General features: G+C 46.6%; 1 protein-coding gene across 4 annotated transcripts in view; it reads left to right on the forward strand.

Moving 5' to 3' along the window:
• LOC110518596 (paladin) overlaps positions 1–20,648 on the forward strand; it is a 160,550-nt gene that overhangs the window by 133,721 nt on the left and 6,181 nt on the right. For all 4 annotated transcript variants that reach the window (XR_005053304.1, XR_005053303.1, XM_036988516.1 and 1 more), the window contains exon 19: positions 2,797–2,952. Coding sequence is in view for 2 of the 4 variants with exons in the window: in XM_036988516.1 (XP_036844411.1) it covers positions 2,797–2,952 (156 nt within the window). In the remaining 2 variants the exon portion in view is untranslated. The remainder of the gene's footprint in view (positions 1–2,796; positions 2,953–20,648) is intronic.

Here is a 20,648-nt window from a genome sequence, read left to right on the forward strand (position 1 = left end):
ATACATTACTAACACGTTGTATTCAGGACAGAAAGTGAATTGCTTTGCCACATTTTGTGCAGTATTACTTTAGTACCTTGTTGCAAACAGGATGCATGTTTTGGAATATTTGTATTCTGTACAGGCTTCCTTCTTTTCACTCTGTCATTTAGGTTAGTATTGTGGAGTAACTACAATGTTGTTAAATCCATCCTCAGTTTTCTCCCGTCACAGCCAATAAACTCTGTAACTGTTTTAAAGTCACGATTGGCCTCATGGTGAAACCCCTGAGCGGTTTCCTTCCTCTCCTGCAACTGAGTTAGGAAGGACGCCTCTAACTTTGTAGTGACTGGGTGTATTGATACACCATCCAAAGAGTAATGAATAAGGTTGGTTTTTTACCCCAGTTTACCCCAAAATTGACCCGTGTTACATTTAGTCCCACTCTCCCCTATTCACTCACAGCAAATTGGAAAGTGGTAACATGTTAACCATGCCGCTGCTAAAAACTCTGGCTTTAAAATTACGCAGTTTGCGCATATTTAGGAGTTGCGAAATAACCAAAGTAGGAATGGAAAGCTGGGATCTAGCTTTTTTTAAAAACAAAACAATGGCCATTAAAACTGCAGTTTTCCCTACGATTGGAAATTCTCAACTTAAATGCGTCTCAGGAGGAATATTTATCTCGCATAGAACACATGTAACAGTATAACTTTAGACCGTCCCCTCGCCCATACCCGGGCGCGAACCAGGGACCCTCTGCACACATCAACAACAGTCTCCCACAAAGCATCGTTACCCATCGCTCCACAAAAGCCGCGGCCCTTGCAGAGCAAAGGGAACCACTACTTCAAGGTCTCAGAGCAAGTGACGTCACCGATTTGAAACGCTATTTAGCGCGAACACCGCTAACTAAGCTAGCAGTTTCACATCCGTTACAGTAGCACCACCGCTAACTAGCTAGCCGTTTCACATCCGTTACACAACAACAAGCCGGCAAGGTAGATCACCTATTTATTAGAATATAGTGTTGTCTGATTTCTCTGTTCATTACTCATTTTTGTTGGCAGAGGAAAAGTATATTCTAGCATCGTCAAAGTGCGCCTCGGCAGAAATCATTTTTCATGTTCCATGTTTATTTGCCGTGATGGCAATCATTTAGATGTTTGATGATTCTGAAACACTGCTGTGCACAGTCCTGGGTTCCCTGAAAATCATAGGAAATCATTTCTTTGTACTATGAAGTGTGGAAAACGTTGGTATTGTTAGCCCTCATTTGCTCACCCATTATTTCTGAAGGTTAAATGTCAACCGAGACCGAGATGGTATAAATGATATCCCAGGAGTCATTAGTGCGTAGAGAGGTATTGAATGGTTGGCTACAGTTCTAGCCTATTAGAGAAGACATACAGCTATCTGACCTTTTGTCTGCTCTATGTGGTTACCTGGCTATTAAAGGCCCGGTTGAAAGGGTTGCACTGTCATTTACTCTCACCAGGCTGTGCTGTGTTCATGCTTGGCCAAACAGACACCACGGAAAATATTGATAATACACTATAGTACTGAGAAGACACTATTATCCAAAGTAACATACATTTACTGTGTGTGATCTGATTCCCGATGAATTGAACCCATGACCTTCACGTTTCACATCCGTTACACAACAACAAACAGTGTTTACCGATCGGACCACACCCATAATAATGACTTCTCTTTTCCCATGATTCCCCCTGATCAGAAGTAGGTGAGATATGTCTAGAGGTCAGTCTTTATGTTATTTATCTAGTTAAGAACAAATCTTATTTACAATGACTGGTCTAGGAACAGTGGGTTAACTGGTCTATGAACAGTGGGTTAACTGGTCTAGGAACAGTGGGTTAACTGGTCTAGGAACAGTGAGTTAACTGGTCTAGGAACAGTGGGTTAACTGGTCTAGGAACAGTGGGTTAACTGGTCTAGGAACAGTGGGTTAACTGGTCTAGGAACAGTGGGTTAACTGGTCTAGGAACAGTGGGTTAACTGGTCTAGGAACAGTGGGTTAACTGGTCTAGGAACAGTGGGTTAACTGGTGTAGGAACAGTGGGTTAACTGGTCTAGGAACAGTGGGTTAACTGGTCTAGGAACAGTGGGTTAACTGGTCTAGGAACAGTGTGTTAACTGGTCTAGGAACAGTGAGTTAACAGGTCTAGGAACAGTGAGTTAACTGGTCTAGGAACAGTGGGTTAACTGGTCTAGGAACAGTGGGTTAACTGGTCTAGGAACAGTGGGTTAACTGGTCTAGGAACAATGGGTTAACTGGTCTAGGAACAATGGGTTAACTGGTCTAGGAACAATGGGTTAACTGGTCTAGGAACAGTGGGTTAACTGGTCTAGGAACAGTGGGTTAACTGGTCTAGGAACAGTGGGTTAACTGGTCTAGGAACAGTGAGGTTAACTGGTCTAGGAACAGTGGGTTAACTGCCTGTTCAGGGGCAGAACGACAGATAGCTTTTTTTTTTTAACCTTGTTCTGAGATTTGATTTTTACCTTGCTCTGGGATTCGATCTAGCAACCTTTTTGGTTACTGGCCCAACGCTCTAATCACTAGGCTACCTGCCTCCCCAATCTAATAGTAGTCTGATCCACAACATGAATTACAGGAATAGTTCACCTAAAATAAAGTCTTGTTTCTTCTGCACCATGTATTAGTTACCGTTGTAGTTTGGACGCTGTTGTTCACTTGAACTAAAACAACTTTTAAATGTTTTTATGGTTACAGTTCTCATCCTTTGGTGTGTCATTTATAATGACTCTCCTCTTTCCGCGATTCCCCTGCAGATTAAAAGTGGTAAGAGTGAGAAGGAGGTGCTGCAGCTGCATCTGAAGAGTGTCCAGTATCTGGAGCGTTACATGTACCTGATCCTCTTCAACAGCTACCTGCATCTGGAGAAGAAAAACTCCTGGCAACGATCCTTCACCACCTGGATGCAACAGGTTGGTGGGCCTCCCGTTCATTCACACAGCACAACTCACAGGGGAATAATATAGAATCAAATAGAATAGAAGAGACTGGATGCAACAGGTTGGTGGGCCTCCCGTTCATTCACACAGCACAACTCACAGGGGAATAATATAGAATCAAATAGAATAGAAGAGACTGGATGCAACAGGTTGGTGGGCCTCCCGTTCATTCACACAGCACAACTCACAGGGGAATAATATAGAATCAAATAGAATAGAAGAGACTGGATGCAACAGGTTGGTGGGCCTCCCGTTCATTCACACAGCACAACTCACAGTGGAATAATATAGAATCAAATAGAATAGAAGAGACTGGATGCAACAGGTTGGTGGGCCTCCCGTTCATTCACACAGCACAACTCACAGTGGAATAACGTAGCTGGTCTAGAATAGAAGAGACTGGACTAGACTGGGCTGGGATAGAATAGAATAGATCTTCATTGGGTTGGCCTCCCATTCACACAGCAGAACAGTAGAAACACTGACCCAATGGTAAATTCTGACCCATAATGAGGTTATATAATTACATTCATCATTACTACAGAGCTGGGGTGAATTATAGTTCATTTCAGTCAATTCAGGAACTAAACTGAAATATCAATTCCAAATACATTTTCCCCCATTTTGCTTTTCAATGGGGGGAAAAAAAGATGCTTTTCAAATAAGAAAATTGCTTTTCAAAGAGGGAAAATTCAGCGTAATTGCCCTTAACCCAGTCACATTCATTAACTAAATAGGTGAATTAAATTTACTTTTATCTTAACTTTTTTCATAAAATAAGATATGATCCAACGACCAGTTATTACTGTTTTTGTATAATGTTGTATTCTTATATCCAGTTGTCAGATTTCCTCGTTTCGGTTTCTTTGACCTCTACCGGTCCAATGAAATCTCAGAATAATGCTGCTGTGGCTTATGAAGGAAAAGGACCCCATCAGCCCTTTTCTGTGCAGTGAGGAAACATGTGGCAGGTTTCCAGACCCAGGCTATCTGATATCTGATCCACGGCACATACAACCTACCCCCCTCTGCACCCCTCGCTCCTCCTCACAGACTGACACATTCATCCATTTCAGCAGCTTCATACAAGGCCAGCTGAGAATCAATTCCAGCAGCTTCATGCAAGGCCAGCTGAGAATCAATTTCAGCAGCTTCATACAAGGCCAGCTGAGAATCAATTCCAGCAGCTTCATACAAGGCCAGCTGAGAATCAATTCCAGCAGCTTCATGCAAGGCCAGCTGAGAATCAATTTCAGCAGCTTCATACAAGGCCAGCTGAGAATCAATTCCAGCAGCTTCATACAAGGCCAGCTGAGAATCAATTTCAGCAGCTTCTTACAAGGCCAGCTGAGAATCAATTTCAGCAGCTTCATACAAGGCCAGCTGAGAATCAATTTCAGCAGCTTCATACAAGGCCAGCTGAGAATCAATTCCAGCAGCTTCATACAAGGCCAGCTGAGAATCAATTCCAGCAGCTTCATACAAGGCCAGCTGAGAATCAATTTCAGCAGCTTCATACAAGGCCAGCTGAGAATCAATTCCAGCAGCTTCATACAAGGCCAGCTGAGAATCAATTCCAGCAGCTTCATACAAGGCCAGCTGAGAATCAATTCCAGCAGCTTCATACAAGGCCAGCTGAGAATCAATTCCAGCAGCTTCATACAAGGCCAGCTGAGAATCAATTCCAGCAGCTTCATACAAGGCCAGCTGAGAATCAATCAATCTATTCAGAAAATGGAGCTGCTGCCTTCATTCTATTCACAAGTGTGTAGAAAGCAACAGGTTGTATCCCAAATAGCTTAAACCTAAACTAGGGCTGAAGGAAGAGGTTGAGGAAAGGTGAACTAGGGCTGAAGGAAGAGGCTGGGGAATGGTAAACTAGAGCTGAAGGAAGAGGCTGAGGAATGGTAAACTAGGGCTGAAGGAAGAGGCTGAGGAATGGTAAACTAGGACTGAAGGAAAAGGCTGAGGAATGGTAAACTAGGGCTGAAGGAAGAGGCTGAGGAATGGTAAACTAGGGCTGAAGGAAGAGGCTGAGGAAAGGTGAACTAGGGCTGAAGGAAGAGGCTGAGGAAAGGTGAACTAGGGCTGAAGGAAGAGGCTGAGGAATGGTAAACTAGGACTGAAGGAAGAGGCTGAGGAAAGGTGAACTAGGGCTGAAGGAAGAGGCTGAGGAATGGTAAACTAGGACTGAAGGAAGAGACTGAGTAACTGAGGGGGAAAGGTAAACAAAGAAAAATTAGATTCTTATGACATACTGTAAGAGGTCCTATTTGGCTAATGCCTTGAAACGCAACATGTTGATTGGCTAATGCCTTGAAACGGGACATGTTGATTTGCTAATGCCTTGAAACGGGACATGTTGTTTGGCTAATGCCTTGAAACGGGACATGTTGTTTGGCTAATGCCTTGAAACGGGACATGTTGTTTGGCTAATGCCTTGAAACGCGACATGTTTCACAGAATCGATGGGAGACAGAAGTACCCATGTGAATTCATATCCTTCAGCCGTGGAGAGATACTCTTTCAGACTGTGCCATACATTAAAATGGTTTGATAAGTGCTTGTGCGTGCGTGTTTATGCAACACAATATACGGTCAGGTTTTGAAAGTGTCTGTCTGTCGTGTTCTAGAGGGAATAGATGGCCGTTTGGGACATGGTCAGGCTGGTCAGGTTTGGAAAGCGTCTGTTTATAGTGTTCTAGAGGGAATAGATGGCCGTTTGGGACACGGTCAGGCTGGTCAGGTTTTGAAAGCGTCTGTTTGTAGTGTTCTAGAGGGAATAGATGGCCGTTTGGGACACGGTCAGGCTGGTCAGGTTTGGAAAGCGTCTGTTTGTAGTGTTCTAGAGGGAATAGGGGGCTGTTTGGGACTCGGTCAGGCTGGTCAGGTTTTGAAAGTGTCTGTCTGTCGTGTTCTTGAGGGAATAGATGGCCGTTTGGGACAAGGTCAGGCTGGTCAGGTTTTGAAAGCGTCTGTTTGTAGTGTTCTAGAGGGAATAGGGGGCCGTTTGGGACACGGTCAGGCTGGTCAGGTTTGGAAAGCGTCTGTTTGTAGTGTTCTAGAGGGAATAGGGGGCTGTTTGGGACTCGGTCAGGCTGGTCAGGTTTGGAAAGCGTCTGTTTGTAGTGTTCTAGAGGGAATAGGGGGCCGTTTGTGACACGGTCATGCTGGTCAGGTTTTAAAAGTGTCTGTTTGTCGTGTTCTAGAGGGAATAGATGGCCGTTTGGGACACGGTCAGGCTGGTCAGGTTTTAAAAGCGTCTGTCGTGTTCTAGAGGGAATAGGGGGCTGTTTGGGACACGGTCAGGCTGGTCATGTTTTGAAAGTGTCTGTTTGTCGTGTTCTAGAGGGAATAGGGGGCTGTTTGGGACACGGTCAGGCTGGTCAGGTTTTAAAAGCGTCTGTTTGTCATGTTCTAGAGGGAATAGGGGGCCGTTTGTGACACGGTCATGCTGGTCAGGTTTTAAAAGTGTCTGTTTGTCGTGTTCTAGAGGGAATAGATGGCCGTTTGGGACACGGTCAGGCTGGTCAGGTTTTAAAAGCGTCTGTTTGTCGTGTTCTAGAGGGAATAGGGGGCTGTTTGGGACACGGTCAGGCTGGTCATGTTTTGAAAGTGTCTGTTTGTCGTGTTCTAGAGGGAATAGGGGGCTGTTTGGGACATGGTCAGGTTTTGAAAGTGTCTGTTTGTCGTGTTCTAGAGGTGTTTTGGAGGAGGTAGAGTAAAACATGACATATTGATTCATCTACAGTTCCAATATGTCAACACTAAGGTGGCTGGTTTAGCTGTACGGTTGCTACGACTACACTGCCTCTGTATGCATCCCAAATGGCACCCTAGTACCATAGGGCTCTGGTCAAACGTAGTGCACTGTATCCTGGGGAGGCAGGTAGCCTAGTGGTTAGAGCATTGGGCCAGTAACCGAAAGGTTGCTAGATCGAATCCCTGAGCTGACAAGGTAAAAATCTGCTCAGGGATTCGATCTAGCAACCTTTCGGTTACTGGCCCAATGCTCCAGCTCTGTTATTGAACTGAATTTGTTCTTAACTGACTTTTTATTTTTTTTATTTCACCTTTATTTAACCTTTATTTAACCTTTATTTAACCAGAACAAGTTGTCCTTTACAACTGCGACCTGGCCAAGGCAAAGCAAAGCAGTGCGACACAAACAACAACACAGAGTTACACATGGAATAGACAAGCGTACAGTCAATAACACAATAGAAAAATCTATATACAGTGTGTGCAAATGAGGTAAGATTAGGGAGGTAAAGGCAATAAATAGGCCGCAGTGGCTGAGTAATTACAATATAGCAGTTAAACACTGGAGTGATAGATGTTCAGAAGATGAATGAAACCTTGGATTCCATTGCTCTTACTCCAAAAGCAAAGCAATGAGAATAGAGCTTTTGCCATTTTTACCTGTGCCATGTTTTAATAGTTAGTTTTATTTCGTTTTTTAAAATTGTACAGTAGAGATACTGGGGTGCAAAGAGGCAAACAAACGAAATAAATAACAATATGGGGATGAGGTAGTTGGATGGGCTATAAAACAGATTTAACTAGACTTGCTTAGTTAAATATACAATATCAGGTTCCATTTAGGCTGAAGATGCACATGAATCTACCATTACAATTACAATATGTTAGACTAAGATCGGTGATTTAGTCGTATTACTGTCCTTACCTTCACCATCCTCCTCCTGTTATAAACAGTGGAGCAGCAGCAATAACAACCCAAAAGGGGATCCAACTTTAAAACCTCCTAATGTTAATATGACCGTACACATTGCTCTGTTCTCCGCCCCTGTTCCTCCTGTCCCTGAGCTGGAATAAACCGATTTGAACAGATCCTTCGTTCCACTATAAAAACATTGAATTCCAAAGATAGACCGGAACGATTGCTAATGAAAACAGTTGTTGAATACAGAAATATGTGAGGTCGGTGGTTCGCTCAGTCAGTTTGGGGCGATATCCTTCCTGTTATGATTAGGTGGAAGATACACTTGAGTTAACAAAACATTAGGAACACCTTCCTGATGTTGAGCTGAACCTAACTTTTGAGTTTGGATCCCGCGATGCAGTTGGCATCAGTTGCTGGGACTACTACTCTCTGTCCAGTGAACCTACCGACCAAGGCCGGGTCTGAGGAGGTATTTGGCGTAGCAGCTAGCTATCAAGTTGGCAGGGTTTTCTTGAGGGCTTGAACGCAGCTCGCGACAAGGTTAGCCGTTGTTGGGACCGCGGATTGTCCCGGGTTTGTGACCGTCTAGATCCCTGCTGTTTGTTGTTTTCAATCTTCTCTGTGACCTGCCCTGTCTGGAACTGTGAGGAGTAACAGTGTAACCTACGTTGATAGCTACCATGACAAAGACCAAAACCGTCAGGAGTACCATTGAGGACAGTGGTGTCTCTCTATCACAGGTAAAGGATCTCATAATTGAACAAAAAGAGTTGTACAAGCAATTGTTACCACGACAAGAAAATAGCTTCACGTGTTTTGTCCATATACTGGTGGATTCAACTAATAAAAGAGTGAACGACCTGACCAGAGACATCCAGGACCTGAAGAACTGTTGCAGGTGTCACGGCCGTGGCTGGAAGAAGACCAAGGTGCAGCGCGGTGAGCGTACATTTCTGTTTATTAGGTAAATGTCGCCAACAAAACAAGGAAACGACCGTGTTTTTATGATGCCTCTAACAAAGTCAACTACCCACAACGAAAGGAGAGAAAGAGGGCTACCTAAGTATGGTTCCCAATCAGAGACAACGATGGACAGCTGTCCCTGATTGAGAACCATACCCAGCCAAAACATAGAAACACAAAATCATAGAATGCCCACCCCAAATCACACCCTGACCAATCCAAATAAAGACATAAAAAGGCTTTCTAAGGTCAGGGCGTGAAAGCAGGAGGATGGCAAGATGACCGCAATCTAAGTAACTGAGAGAGGACATCAGTTCTGTCTGTTTATTTATTTATTTTTATTTTACCTTTATTTAACCAGGCAAGTCAGTTAAGAACAAATTCTTATTTTCAATGACGGCCTGGGAACAGTGGGTTAACTGCCTGTTCAGGGGCAGAACGACAGATTTGTACCTTGTCAGCTCGGGGGTTTTGAACTCACAACCTTCCGGTTACTAGTCCAACGCTCTAACCACTAGGCTACCCTGCCGCCCCGTCTGTGAATCCATGATAACAATGACGGAGAAATCAGACTCGAGGTACAGTCAAGGCGGAACAACATGGTTGTAGACGGAATTGCAGAATCTCCACATGAGACCTGGACAGAGTCTGAGGACAAAGTGAGGTAAAATGATCTGAGAAATAGAAGATGGACCACAGGAAGATTGAGGTGGAGCGCGCCCACAGGACTGGAAAACCCACCACTAGCTCAAGTGATAGGCCCAGACCGATAGTGGTCAAGTTCCTGAGGTTCAAGGACAAGGTAGCTGTTCTGGAAAGGGCCAAGAAACCGAGAGGAACGTACAGTGCATTTGGAAAGTATTCAGACACCATGACTTTTTCCACATTTTGTTATGTTACAGCCTTATTCTAAAATGGTTGAATATTTTTTTTTTATCCCTCTACACACAATACTGCATAATGACAAAGCGAAAACAGGTTTTTAGATTTTCTTTGCAAATGCATAAAAAAAATCAAAAACAGATACCTTATTTACATAACTATTCAGACCCTTTGCTATGAGACTCAAAATTGAGCTCAGGTGCATCCTGTTTCCATTGATCATCCTTGAGATGTTTCTACAACTTGATTGGAGTTCACCTGTGGTAAATGATATTGATTGGACAAGATTTGGAAAGGCACACACCTGTTTATATTTGACAGTGTATGTCAGAGCAAAGACCAAGCCATGAGGTATAAGGAATTGTCCGTAGAGCTCAGAGACGGTGTCGATTGTGTCGAGGCACAGATCTGGGGAAGGGTACCAAAAAGTGTCTACAGCATTGAAGGTCCCCAAGAAGTGGCCTCCATCATTCTTAAATGGAAGAAGTTGAAACCACCAAGAACTGGTCGCCCAGCCAAACTGAGCAAGGGCCTTGGTCAGGGTGACCAAGATCCCAATGGTCACTCTGACAGAGCTCCAAAGTTCCTCTGTGGAGATGGGCGAATCTTCCAGAAGGACAACCATCTCTGCAGCACTCCACCAATCAGGCCTTTATGGTAGAGTGGCCAGACGGAAGCCACTCCTCAGTAAAAGGCACATGCCAGCCCACTTTGAGTTTGCCAAAAGGCACCTAAAGACTCTCAGATCATGAGAAACAAGATTCTCTGGTCTGATGAAACCAAGAATTAACTATTTGGCCTGAATGCCAAGCATCACATCTGGAGAAAACCTAGCATGGTGGTGGAAACATCATGCTGTGGTGATGTTTTTCAGCGGCAGGGATTGGGAGACTAGACCGGATCGAGGTAAAGCTGAACAGAGCAAAGTACAGAGAGATCCTTGATGAAAACTTGCTCCAGAGCGCTCAGGACCTCAGACTGAGGCGAAGGTCCACCTTTCAACAGGACAATGACCATAAGCACACAGTCAAGACAACGCAGGAATGGCTTCTGGACAAGTCTCTGAATGTCCTTGAGTGGCCCAGCCAGAGCACAATCTTGAACCCGATCATGTGAGGTCATCCACTCGTCCTTTTCTTTACAAAACAATTTGTAAAGACAATTAAATTGTTGTTTTTTTCCTCATCAAGCTTTGATCGGGTTCAAGATTGTGCTCTGGCTGGGCCACTCAAGGACTCATATATATATATATATATAACCGGTACCAGTTACCTTCAGACAATCCTGTGACAGGGTTCAATAGGCTGAGTGAATGAGGAGTGAATGAGGAGTGAATGAGGAGTGGATGAGGAGCGGATGAGGAGCGGATGAGGAGCGGATGTTGTAAACCTTCTTTTCAAAGTGGTTGACAAAATCATCCGCAGAGAGAGAGGGAGGGGATGGAAGATTACGGAGGGAGGAGAAGGTGCAAAGACTTTCCTAGGGTTAGAGGCAGAAGCTTAAAATGTAGAGTGATATAATATGGCTTTAGCAGTGGATACACAGGAAGAGAAGGTAGAGAGGAGGGAGTGAAAGGATAATAGGTATTTTAGAAGTTTAGTTTTCCTCCATTTTCGTCAACTGCCTGCAGTCCTGTTCTGTAAGCTCGCAATGAGTCACTCAGCCACGGAGCAGGAGGGGAGCAACTCGGGCCATTCTGAAGTGAGGGGACACCGCCAGTGGTCAGGGAGGAGTTGTTGAGGGAAGTCTCCAGAGATGGTCGGCCGAGCCGACCAGGAAGAAAGGGGACATTGCGAGTCATAGGATGCGGAAAGATTAGTAGACAAACAGCCTCTAGGGACTGGGAAAGAGTGAGAACAGAAGAGACAAGGAGGGGAAAGATTAGTAGATAGCCTCTAGGGACTGGGAAAGAGTGAGAACAGAAGAGACAAAGAGGGGAAAGATTAGTAGACAAACAGCCTCTAGGGACTGGGAAAGAGTGAGAACAGAAGAGACAAAGAGGGGAAAGAAAGAGTTGGAAAGAAATTAATCGAAGGCAGACGTTAGGAGGTTGAACCGCCCAGTACGAAGAACGGTGAGCCATCGTCAAGAAATGAAATTATCAAGGTGTCAAGCTCATTGAGGAACTCTCTAAGGGCACCTGGGTGATAGATGACAATAATGTTAAGCTTGAGTGGACAAGAGACAGTGACAGCATGGAACTCAAATGAGGAGATGGACAGGTGAGGAGGGAGAGAAGAGAAAATCTCCAGTTACTAGAAATGAGTCGCCCTGTTCCACCACCACCACGATCAGATGTTCTCAGACTATGAGAGAAAACGTAGTCAGATGAAGAGAGAGCAGCTGGAGTAGCAGTGTTCTCTGGGGTGAGCCATGTCTCAATCAGGGCCAAAAAGTCTAGGGACTGAAGGGCAGCATAGGCTGAGATGAACTCTGTGTTCTTGACCGCAGATCGGCAGTTCAAACCGCTGCCGGAGGCCAGGAATGCCTCCTGGGTTGTGCGAGCAGGGTACACTAAATTAGAAGGGTTGCAGCCAAGGGGTGGGTAGCGTCTGTAAAGCCTACAGGGAGAGGAGCGAACTGGGATAGAAAACACACACATGGTTGCCAAAGCTACAAAAGAGCAGAATGAGATAATGTGTAAATAACTAGTTAAGATACTGAAGTGAGAGTCTTCCTCTCTTTCCTTCCTCGAATAAACGTCATTATCGAGCAACAAATCCACATTATCTAACAACAACCACATTATCTAGTAACAAACACACATTATCTAAATCCATTATCTAGCAGCAAACTACATTATTTAGCAACGAACACACATTATCTAACCCTATTATCTAGCAACAAACCCCGTTAACTAGTAACAAACCCACATTATTTAGCAACAGACCCCATTAATTAGTAACAAACCCACATTATCTAGCAACAGACCCCATTAATTAGTAACAAACCCACATTATCTAACCCTATTATCTAGCAACAGTCCCCATTAACTAGTAACAAACCCACATTATCTAACCCTATTATCTAGCAACAAACCCCATTAACTAGTAACAAACCTACATTATCTAGCAACAAACCACATTATCTAGCAACAAACTCCATTATCTAGTAACAAACCCACATTATCTAGCAACAAACCACATTATCCCTGGGCTAATGTTAAAGTAGTGCACTATATAGGGAATAGAGTGCCAATTGGGATACACTTCTAGGTTGTCTAGCGGTTAAGCGCGTTGGGCCAGTAACCGTAAGGTCGCTGATTCGAATCCCTGAGCCACCTAGGTGAAGAATCTTATCGATGTGACCTTGAACAAGGCACTTAACCCTAATTACTCCTGGATAAGAGTGTCTCCTAAATGACTAAAATGTAAATGTGTTCTCCACATCAACAAACAGCACATGGAGCACATGGAGCACATGGAGCACATGGAGCACATGGGGCACATGGGGTACATGGGGCACATGGAGCACATGGAGCACATGGGGCACATGGAGCACATGGGGCACATGGAGCACATGGAGCACATGGGGCACATGGGGCACATGGGGCACATGGAGCACGGCATCACACAGTGGTGAGGTGGATGGGATACAATGAGCACATGGAGCACGGCGTCACACAGTGGTGAGGTGGATGGGATACAATGAGCACATGGAGCACATGGGGCACATGGAGCACATGGGGCACGGCGTCACACAGTGGTGAGGTGGATGGGATACAATGAGCACATGGGGCACGGCGTCACACAGTGGTGAGGTGGATGGGATACAATGACGCACGCTTTGGTTCCCGTGTTCGTTTGGTTCTTCTCTGATCTTTTCCATTTTGGGTTTGTTTTCGTTGGATCTGTTTTGTATTTCTTTGGATGTTTTTTTTTTGTTTCTGTGTCTTTTTCAGCACACAGACATACACTACTATCTATTAGAGAGCAGAAGGAGATGAGCACACAGACGGACACTACTATCTATTAGAGAGCAGAAGGAGATGAGCACACAGACAGACACTACTATCTACTAGAGAGCAGGAGGAAATGAGCACACAGACAGACACTGCTATCTACTAGAGAGCAGGAGGGAATGAGCACACAGACAGACACTACTATCTACTAGAGAACAGGAGGAAATGAGCACACAGAGAGACACTACTGTCTACTAGAGAGCAGGAGGAAATAAGCACACAGACAGACACTACTATCTACTAGAGAGCAGGAGGAAATGAGCACACAGACAGACACTACTATCTACTAGAGAGCAGGAGGAAATAAGCACACAGACAGACACTACTATCTACTAGAGAGCAGGAGGGAATGAGCACACAGACAGACACTACTATCTACTAGAGAACAGGAGGAAATGAGCACACAGAGAGACACTACTATCTACTAGAGAGCAGGAGGAAATAAGCACACAGACAGACACTACTATCTACTAGAGAGCAGGAGGAAATGAGCACACAGACAGACACTACTGTCTATTAGAGAGCATTAGGAAATGAGCACACAGACAGACACTACGATCTATTAGAGAACAGGAGGAAATGAGCACACAGACGGACACTACTATCTACTAGATAGTAGGAGGAAATGAGCACACAGACAGACACTACTATCTACTAGATAGCAGGAGGAAATGAGCACACAGACAGACACTACTATCTATTAGAGAGCAGGAGGAAATGAGCACACATACAGACACTACTATCTATTAGAGAGCTGGAGGATATGAGCACACAGACGGACACTACTATCTATTAGAGAGCAGGAGGAAATGAGCACAGACCGACACTATCTATTAGAGAGCAGGAGGAAATGAGCACACAGACAGACACGACTATCTATTAGAGAGCAGGAGGAAATGAGCACAGACCGACACTACTATCTATTAGAGAGCAGGAGGAAATGAGCACACATACAGACACTACTATCTATTAGAGAGCAGGAGGAAATGTATGCATTAGATTCCGTATATATACATTCCTACTGTACAACACATCAACAACTTTGATCTGTTGTTATTCTTTGGTTGTGTGTTTTGAGCACACATAGAGAACAGGGGGAAATCAAATGTTATTTGTCACATGCTTCTTAAACTGGTGTAGGCTAACAGTGAAATGCTTAGTTACAGGCCCTTCCCAACAATGCAGATAAAACAATATACAAATGATCACACAAGGAATAAATCCACAATGAGTAACGATAACATGGCTATATACACAGGGTACCAATACCAAGTCAATGTGCAAGGGTACGAGGTAATGGTACGAGGTAATTTACCCCTACCTATATGTACATATAGGTAGGGGTAAAGTGACTCGGCATCAGGATAGATAATAGACAGTAGCAGCATTGTATGTGATGAGGCAAAATGTGATCAATGCAGATAGTCTGGTAGCTATTTGGATAGCTATTTAGCAGTCTTGTGGCTTGGGGATAGAAGATGTTCAGGGTCCTGTTGGTTCCAGACTTTGTGCATCTGTACCGCTTGCTGTACAGTAGCAGAGAGAATAGTCAATGACTTGGGTGGCTGGAGTCTGACAATGTTTAGGGCCTTTCCTCTGACACTGCCTGGTATAGAGGTCCTGGATGGCAGGGAGCTCGGCCCCAGTGATGTACTGGGCCTTCCTCTGACACCGCCTGGTATAGAGGTCCTGGATGGCAGGGAGCTCGGCCCCAGTGATGTACTGGGCCTTCCTCTGACACCGCCTGGTATAGAGGTCCTGGATGGCAGGGAGCTCGGCCCCAGTGATGTACTGGGCCTTCCTCTGACACCGCCTGGTATAGAGGTCCAGGATGGCAGGGAGCTCGGCCCCAGTGATGTACTGGGCTGTACGCACTTCCCTCTGTAGAACCTTGCGGTCGGATGCCAAGCAGTTGCCATACCAAGTGCTGATGCAGCTAGTCATCCTCCTTAGGGGAAAGCGATGTTGCAACGCCAACACAGCCTTCACGACTGTGTTGGCGTGGACCATGTTAATTCCTTAGTGATGTAGACACCGATGAACTTAAAGCTCGCAACCCGCTCCTCTACAGCCCCTTCGATGTGGATGGTGCGTGCTCGGCCATCTGTTTGCTGTAGCCCAGGATCAGCTCTTTTGACTTGCAGACTTTGAGGGAAAGGTTGTTTTCCTGGTAGCACACTGTCTAATCTCTGACCTCCTCCCTATAGGCTGTCTCATCGTCATTGGTGATCAGGCCTACCACAGGCCTACCACACTTGTGTCGTCAGCGAACTTAATGTTGGGAGTTCGAGTTGTGCGCGGCCACACAGTCGTGGGTGAACAGCTAGTACAGGAGGGGACTAAGCACGCACCCCTGAGGGGCCCTCGTGTTGAGGGTCAGTGTGGCGGACCACCTGGGGGCGGCCCGACAGGAAGTCCAGGATCCAGTTGCAGAGGCAGGTGTTCAGTCCCAGGGTCCTGAGCTTAGTGATGAGCTTTGAGGGCACTATGGGGTTGAACGCTGAGCTTGTAGTCAATGAACAGCATTCTCACATAGGTGTTTCTCTTATCCCGTTGAGAGAGAGCAGTTTGAAGTGCAATAGAGATTGCATCATCTGTTGGGGCGGTATGCAAATTGGAGTGGGTCCAGGGTGTCTGGGATGATGGTGTTGATGTGAGCCATGACCAGCCTTTCAAATCATTTCATGGCTACAGATGTAAGTGCTATGGGTCGAAAGTCATTTAGACAGGTTACCTTGGTGTTCTTGGACACAGGGACTATGGTGGTCTTCTTGAAACATGTAGGTATTACAGACTGGGTCAGGGAGAGGTTGAAAATGTCAGTGAAGACACTTGCCAGCTGGTTAGTATATACTCGGAGTACTGATAATCTGTCTGGCCTCGCCGTCTGGAACAGCTGGTGCTCTTATGCATGCTTCAGTGTTGCTTGCCTCGAAGCAAGCATAGAAGGCATTTAGCTCGTCTGGTAGGCTCACATCACTGGGGCATCCCTTTGTAATCCGTGATAGTTTGTAAGCCCTGCCACGTCCGACGAGCGTCAGAGACGGCTTTTCATCTTAGTCCTATATTGATGCTTTGTGTGTGTCTGTCTGTGTCTGTCTGTGTGTGTGTGTGTGTGCGTGCGTGCGTGCGTGCGTGCGTGCGTGCGTGTGTGTGTGTGTGTGTTGGAGTCCAGTACATTCCTTTGCCATGCGTTGATGTAGGTTGAAGTGGTACGTCAACCAAAGATTTGAAAAAGCTACCAGGGTGCACCATCCACATACGTGTCATTAACTAGGCCTCATTGCCTCTGTATGTACCGGTAGGTTTGTTGCATCAGAGTCAAATTATCAGAGGAAATTTGAAATGCCTGTTTTGCGGACGAGACGTGAGGTGGTTCATTGTACAATGAACAGGTTTGTGTATGGCGGATGCCACAGATGCCTCCCGGAGGGGCAGCCAATCAGTCAGCCCAGCTATTTTGATGTGTGCTACAGAGGCCTCCCTGTTCACCGTACCCGCCTGGTATGTGGGGCCTTTCACATAGTCGACTGTGGGACAAGACCCTAACTCACAGACACACACACACACACACACACACCTACTCACCTCACTACCCCTGTACTAGCAATGGCGCCAGGCTCCTAATGACTATTGGCCTGTGGGATCTTCTCAGTAGGAGATGAAAGACCAAGTCTGCCAGCTCTGTTCACTATCACAACTACACACTGGACAGTCAGTCACCGAACAGACACAACACACAGGCAGGCACACTTCAGCCAGGGCCCAGAGGGCAGACCATTTCATAAGAAGAGAAAGGGAAAAACTACTTCCTGTCTGTGACGGCTTCGTTTTTTTGACTCCAGAGAGAGAGAGGGAAATACTTCTTTATTCACCTGGCGATGCTCACCTTTGGCTTGAGTCAGCCGAGGCCCACACGCTCCCCAACACCCATCAGCCGAGGACCACACGCTCCCCAACACCCATCAGCCGAGGCCCACACGCTCCCCAACACCCATCAGCCGAGGCCCACACGCTCCCCAACACCCATCAGCCGAGGCCCACACGCTCCCCAACACCCATCAGCCGAGGCCCACACGCTCCCCAACACCCATCAGCCGAGGCCCACACGCTCCCCAACACCCATCAGCCGAGGCCCACACGGTCCCCAACACCCATCGGCCGAGGCCCACACGCTCCCCAACACCCATCAGCTGAGGCCCACACGCTCCCCAACACCCATCAGCCGAGGCCCACACGGTCCCCAACACCCATCGGCCGAGGCCCACACGGTCCCCAACACCCATCGGCCGAGGCCCACACGCTCCCCAACACCCATCGGCCGAGGCCCACACGCTCCCCAACACCCATCGGCCGAGGCCCACACGCTCCCCAACACCCATCGGCCGAGGCCCACACGCTCCCCAACACCCATCAGCCGAGGCCCACACGCTCCCCAACACCCATCAGCCGAGGCCCACACGCTCCCCAACACCCATCAGCCGAGGCCCACACGCTCCCCAACACCCATCAGCCGAGGCCCACACGCTCCCCAACACCCATCAGCCGAGGCCCACACGCTCCCCAACATCCAGACACACAGAGGTCTCCAGTAAGGGCTAAGTCCCCAAGCAACCTTTTAACAGAATGGACCTGGAGCCATACTGATGGACCTGGAGCCATACTGATGGACCTGGAGCCATACTGATGGACCTGGAATCATACTGATGGACCTGGAGTCATACTGATGGAGCCATACTGATGGACCTGGAGCCATACTGATGGACCTGGAATCATACTGATGGACCTGGAGCCATACTGATGAAGTCATACTGATGGACCTGGAGTCATACTGATGGAGCCATACTGATGGACCTGGAGCCATACTGATGGACCTGGAGTCATACTGATGGAGCCATACTGATGGACCTGGAGCCATACTGATGCAGCCATACTGATGGACCTGGAGCCATACTGATGGACCTGGAGTCATACTGATGGAGTCATACTGATGGACCTGGAGCCATACTGATGGACCTGGAGCCATACTGATGGACCTGGAGCCATACTGATGCAGCCATACTGATGGACCTGGAGTCATACTGATGGACCTGGAGCCATACTGATCGACCTGGAGTCATACAGATGGAGCCATACTGATGGACCTGGAGCCATACTAATGGAGTCATACTGATGGACCTGGAGCCATACGGATGGAGTCATACTGATGGACCTGGAGTCATACTGATGGACCTGGAGCCATACTGATGGAGTCATACTGATGGACCTGGAGCCATACTGATGGAGTCATACTGATGGACCTGGAGTCATACTGATGGACCTGGAGCCATACTGATGGAGTCATACTGATGGACCTGGAGCCATACTGATGGAGTCATACTGATGGACCTGGAGTCATACTGATGGACCTGGAGTCATTCTGATGGACCTGGAGTCATACTGATGGACCTGGAGTCATACTGATGGAGTCATACTGATGGACCTGGATTAATACTGATGGACCTGGAGTCATACTGATGGACCTGGAGCCATACTGATGGACCTGGAGTCATACTGATGTAGTCATACTGATGGACCTGGAGTCATACTGATGGACCTGGAGTCATTCTGATGGACCTGGAGTCATACTGATGGACCTGGAGTCATACTGATGGAGTCATACTGATGGACCTGGATTAATACTGATGGACCTGGAGTCATACTGATGGACCTGGAGCCATACTGATGGACCTGGAGTCATACTGATGTAGTCATACTGATGGACCTGGAGTCATTCTGATGGACCTGGAGCCATACTAATGGACCTGGAGCCATACTGCTGGAGTCATACTGATGGCCCTGGAGTCATACTGATGGCCCTGGAGTCATACTGATGGACCTGGAGTCATACTGATGGACCTGGAGTCATACTGATGGACCTGGAGCCATATTGATGGACCTGGAGCCATACTGATGGAGTCATACTGATGGACCTGGAGTCATACTGTGGGAGTCATACTGATGGACCTGGAGCCATACTAATGGACCTGGAGCCATACTGATGGACCTGGAGTCATACTGATAGACCTGGAGTCATACTGATGGACCTGGAGTCATACTGATGGACCTGGAATCATACTGATGGAGTCATACTGATGGACCTGGAGTCATACTGATGGACCTGGAGTCATACTGATGGACCTGGAGCCATATTGATGGACCTGGAGCCATACTGATGGAGTCATACTGATGGACCTGGAGTCATACTGATGGACCTTGAGTCATACTGATGGACCTGGAGTCATACTGATGGAGCCATACTGATGGACCTGGAGCCATACTGATGGAGTCATACTGATGGACCTGGAGTCATACTGATGGACCTGGAGTCATACTGTGGGAGTCATACTGATGGACCTGGAGCCATACTAATGGACCTGGAGCCATACTGATAGACCTGGAGTCATACTGATAGACCTGGAGTCATACTGTGGGAGTCATACTGATGGACCTGGAGCCATACTGATGGACCTGGAGTCATACTGATGGAGTCATACTGATGGACCTGGAGTCATACTGTGGGAGTCATACTGATGGACCTGGAGTCATACTGATGAAGTCATACTGATGGACCTGGAGTCATACTGTGGGAGTCATACTGATGGACCTGGAGCCATACTGATGGACCTGGAGTCATACTGATGGAGTCATACTGATGGACCTGGAGTCATACTGATGGACCTGGAGTCATACTGATGGAGTCATACTGATGGACCTGGAATCATACTGATGGACCTGGAATCATACTGATGGACCTGGAGTCATACTGATGGACCTGGAGCCATACTGATGGATCTGGAGCCATATTGATGGACCAGGAGTCATACTGATGGACCTGCTGGACCCATTCTTTAGTGGAATTATTTTCATGTTAAATCTATGGATTCTCGGTACAGCAAGGAATCAAACCTGCTGTATGGTCAGTTTGGCTGGACCCATTCTGTAGTGTTTCCAGTTAGCTATGGGTCATTAGGGCTGATTTTGTTTACTGCAGATGTATGTACTGACTTTGATTAGTGCGTTCATCCTAAAGGTGAGAGAACCACCCGACTGTAAGTCACTCTGGGTACGGTACGTGTGCTAAATGACCATGTAAATGTCTCTGTGTTTCCTGGATAGTGAGCACTATGCTGCATCATT

Source organism: Oncorhynchus mykiss, chromosome 1 (assembly GCF_013265735.2).
Source record: "Oncorhynchus mykiss isolate Arlee chromosome 1, USDA_OmykA_1.1, whole genome shotgun sequence".
NCBI lineage: Eukaryota > Metazoa > Chordata > Actinopteri > Salmoniformes > Salmonidae > Oncorhynchus > Oncorhynchus mykiss.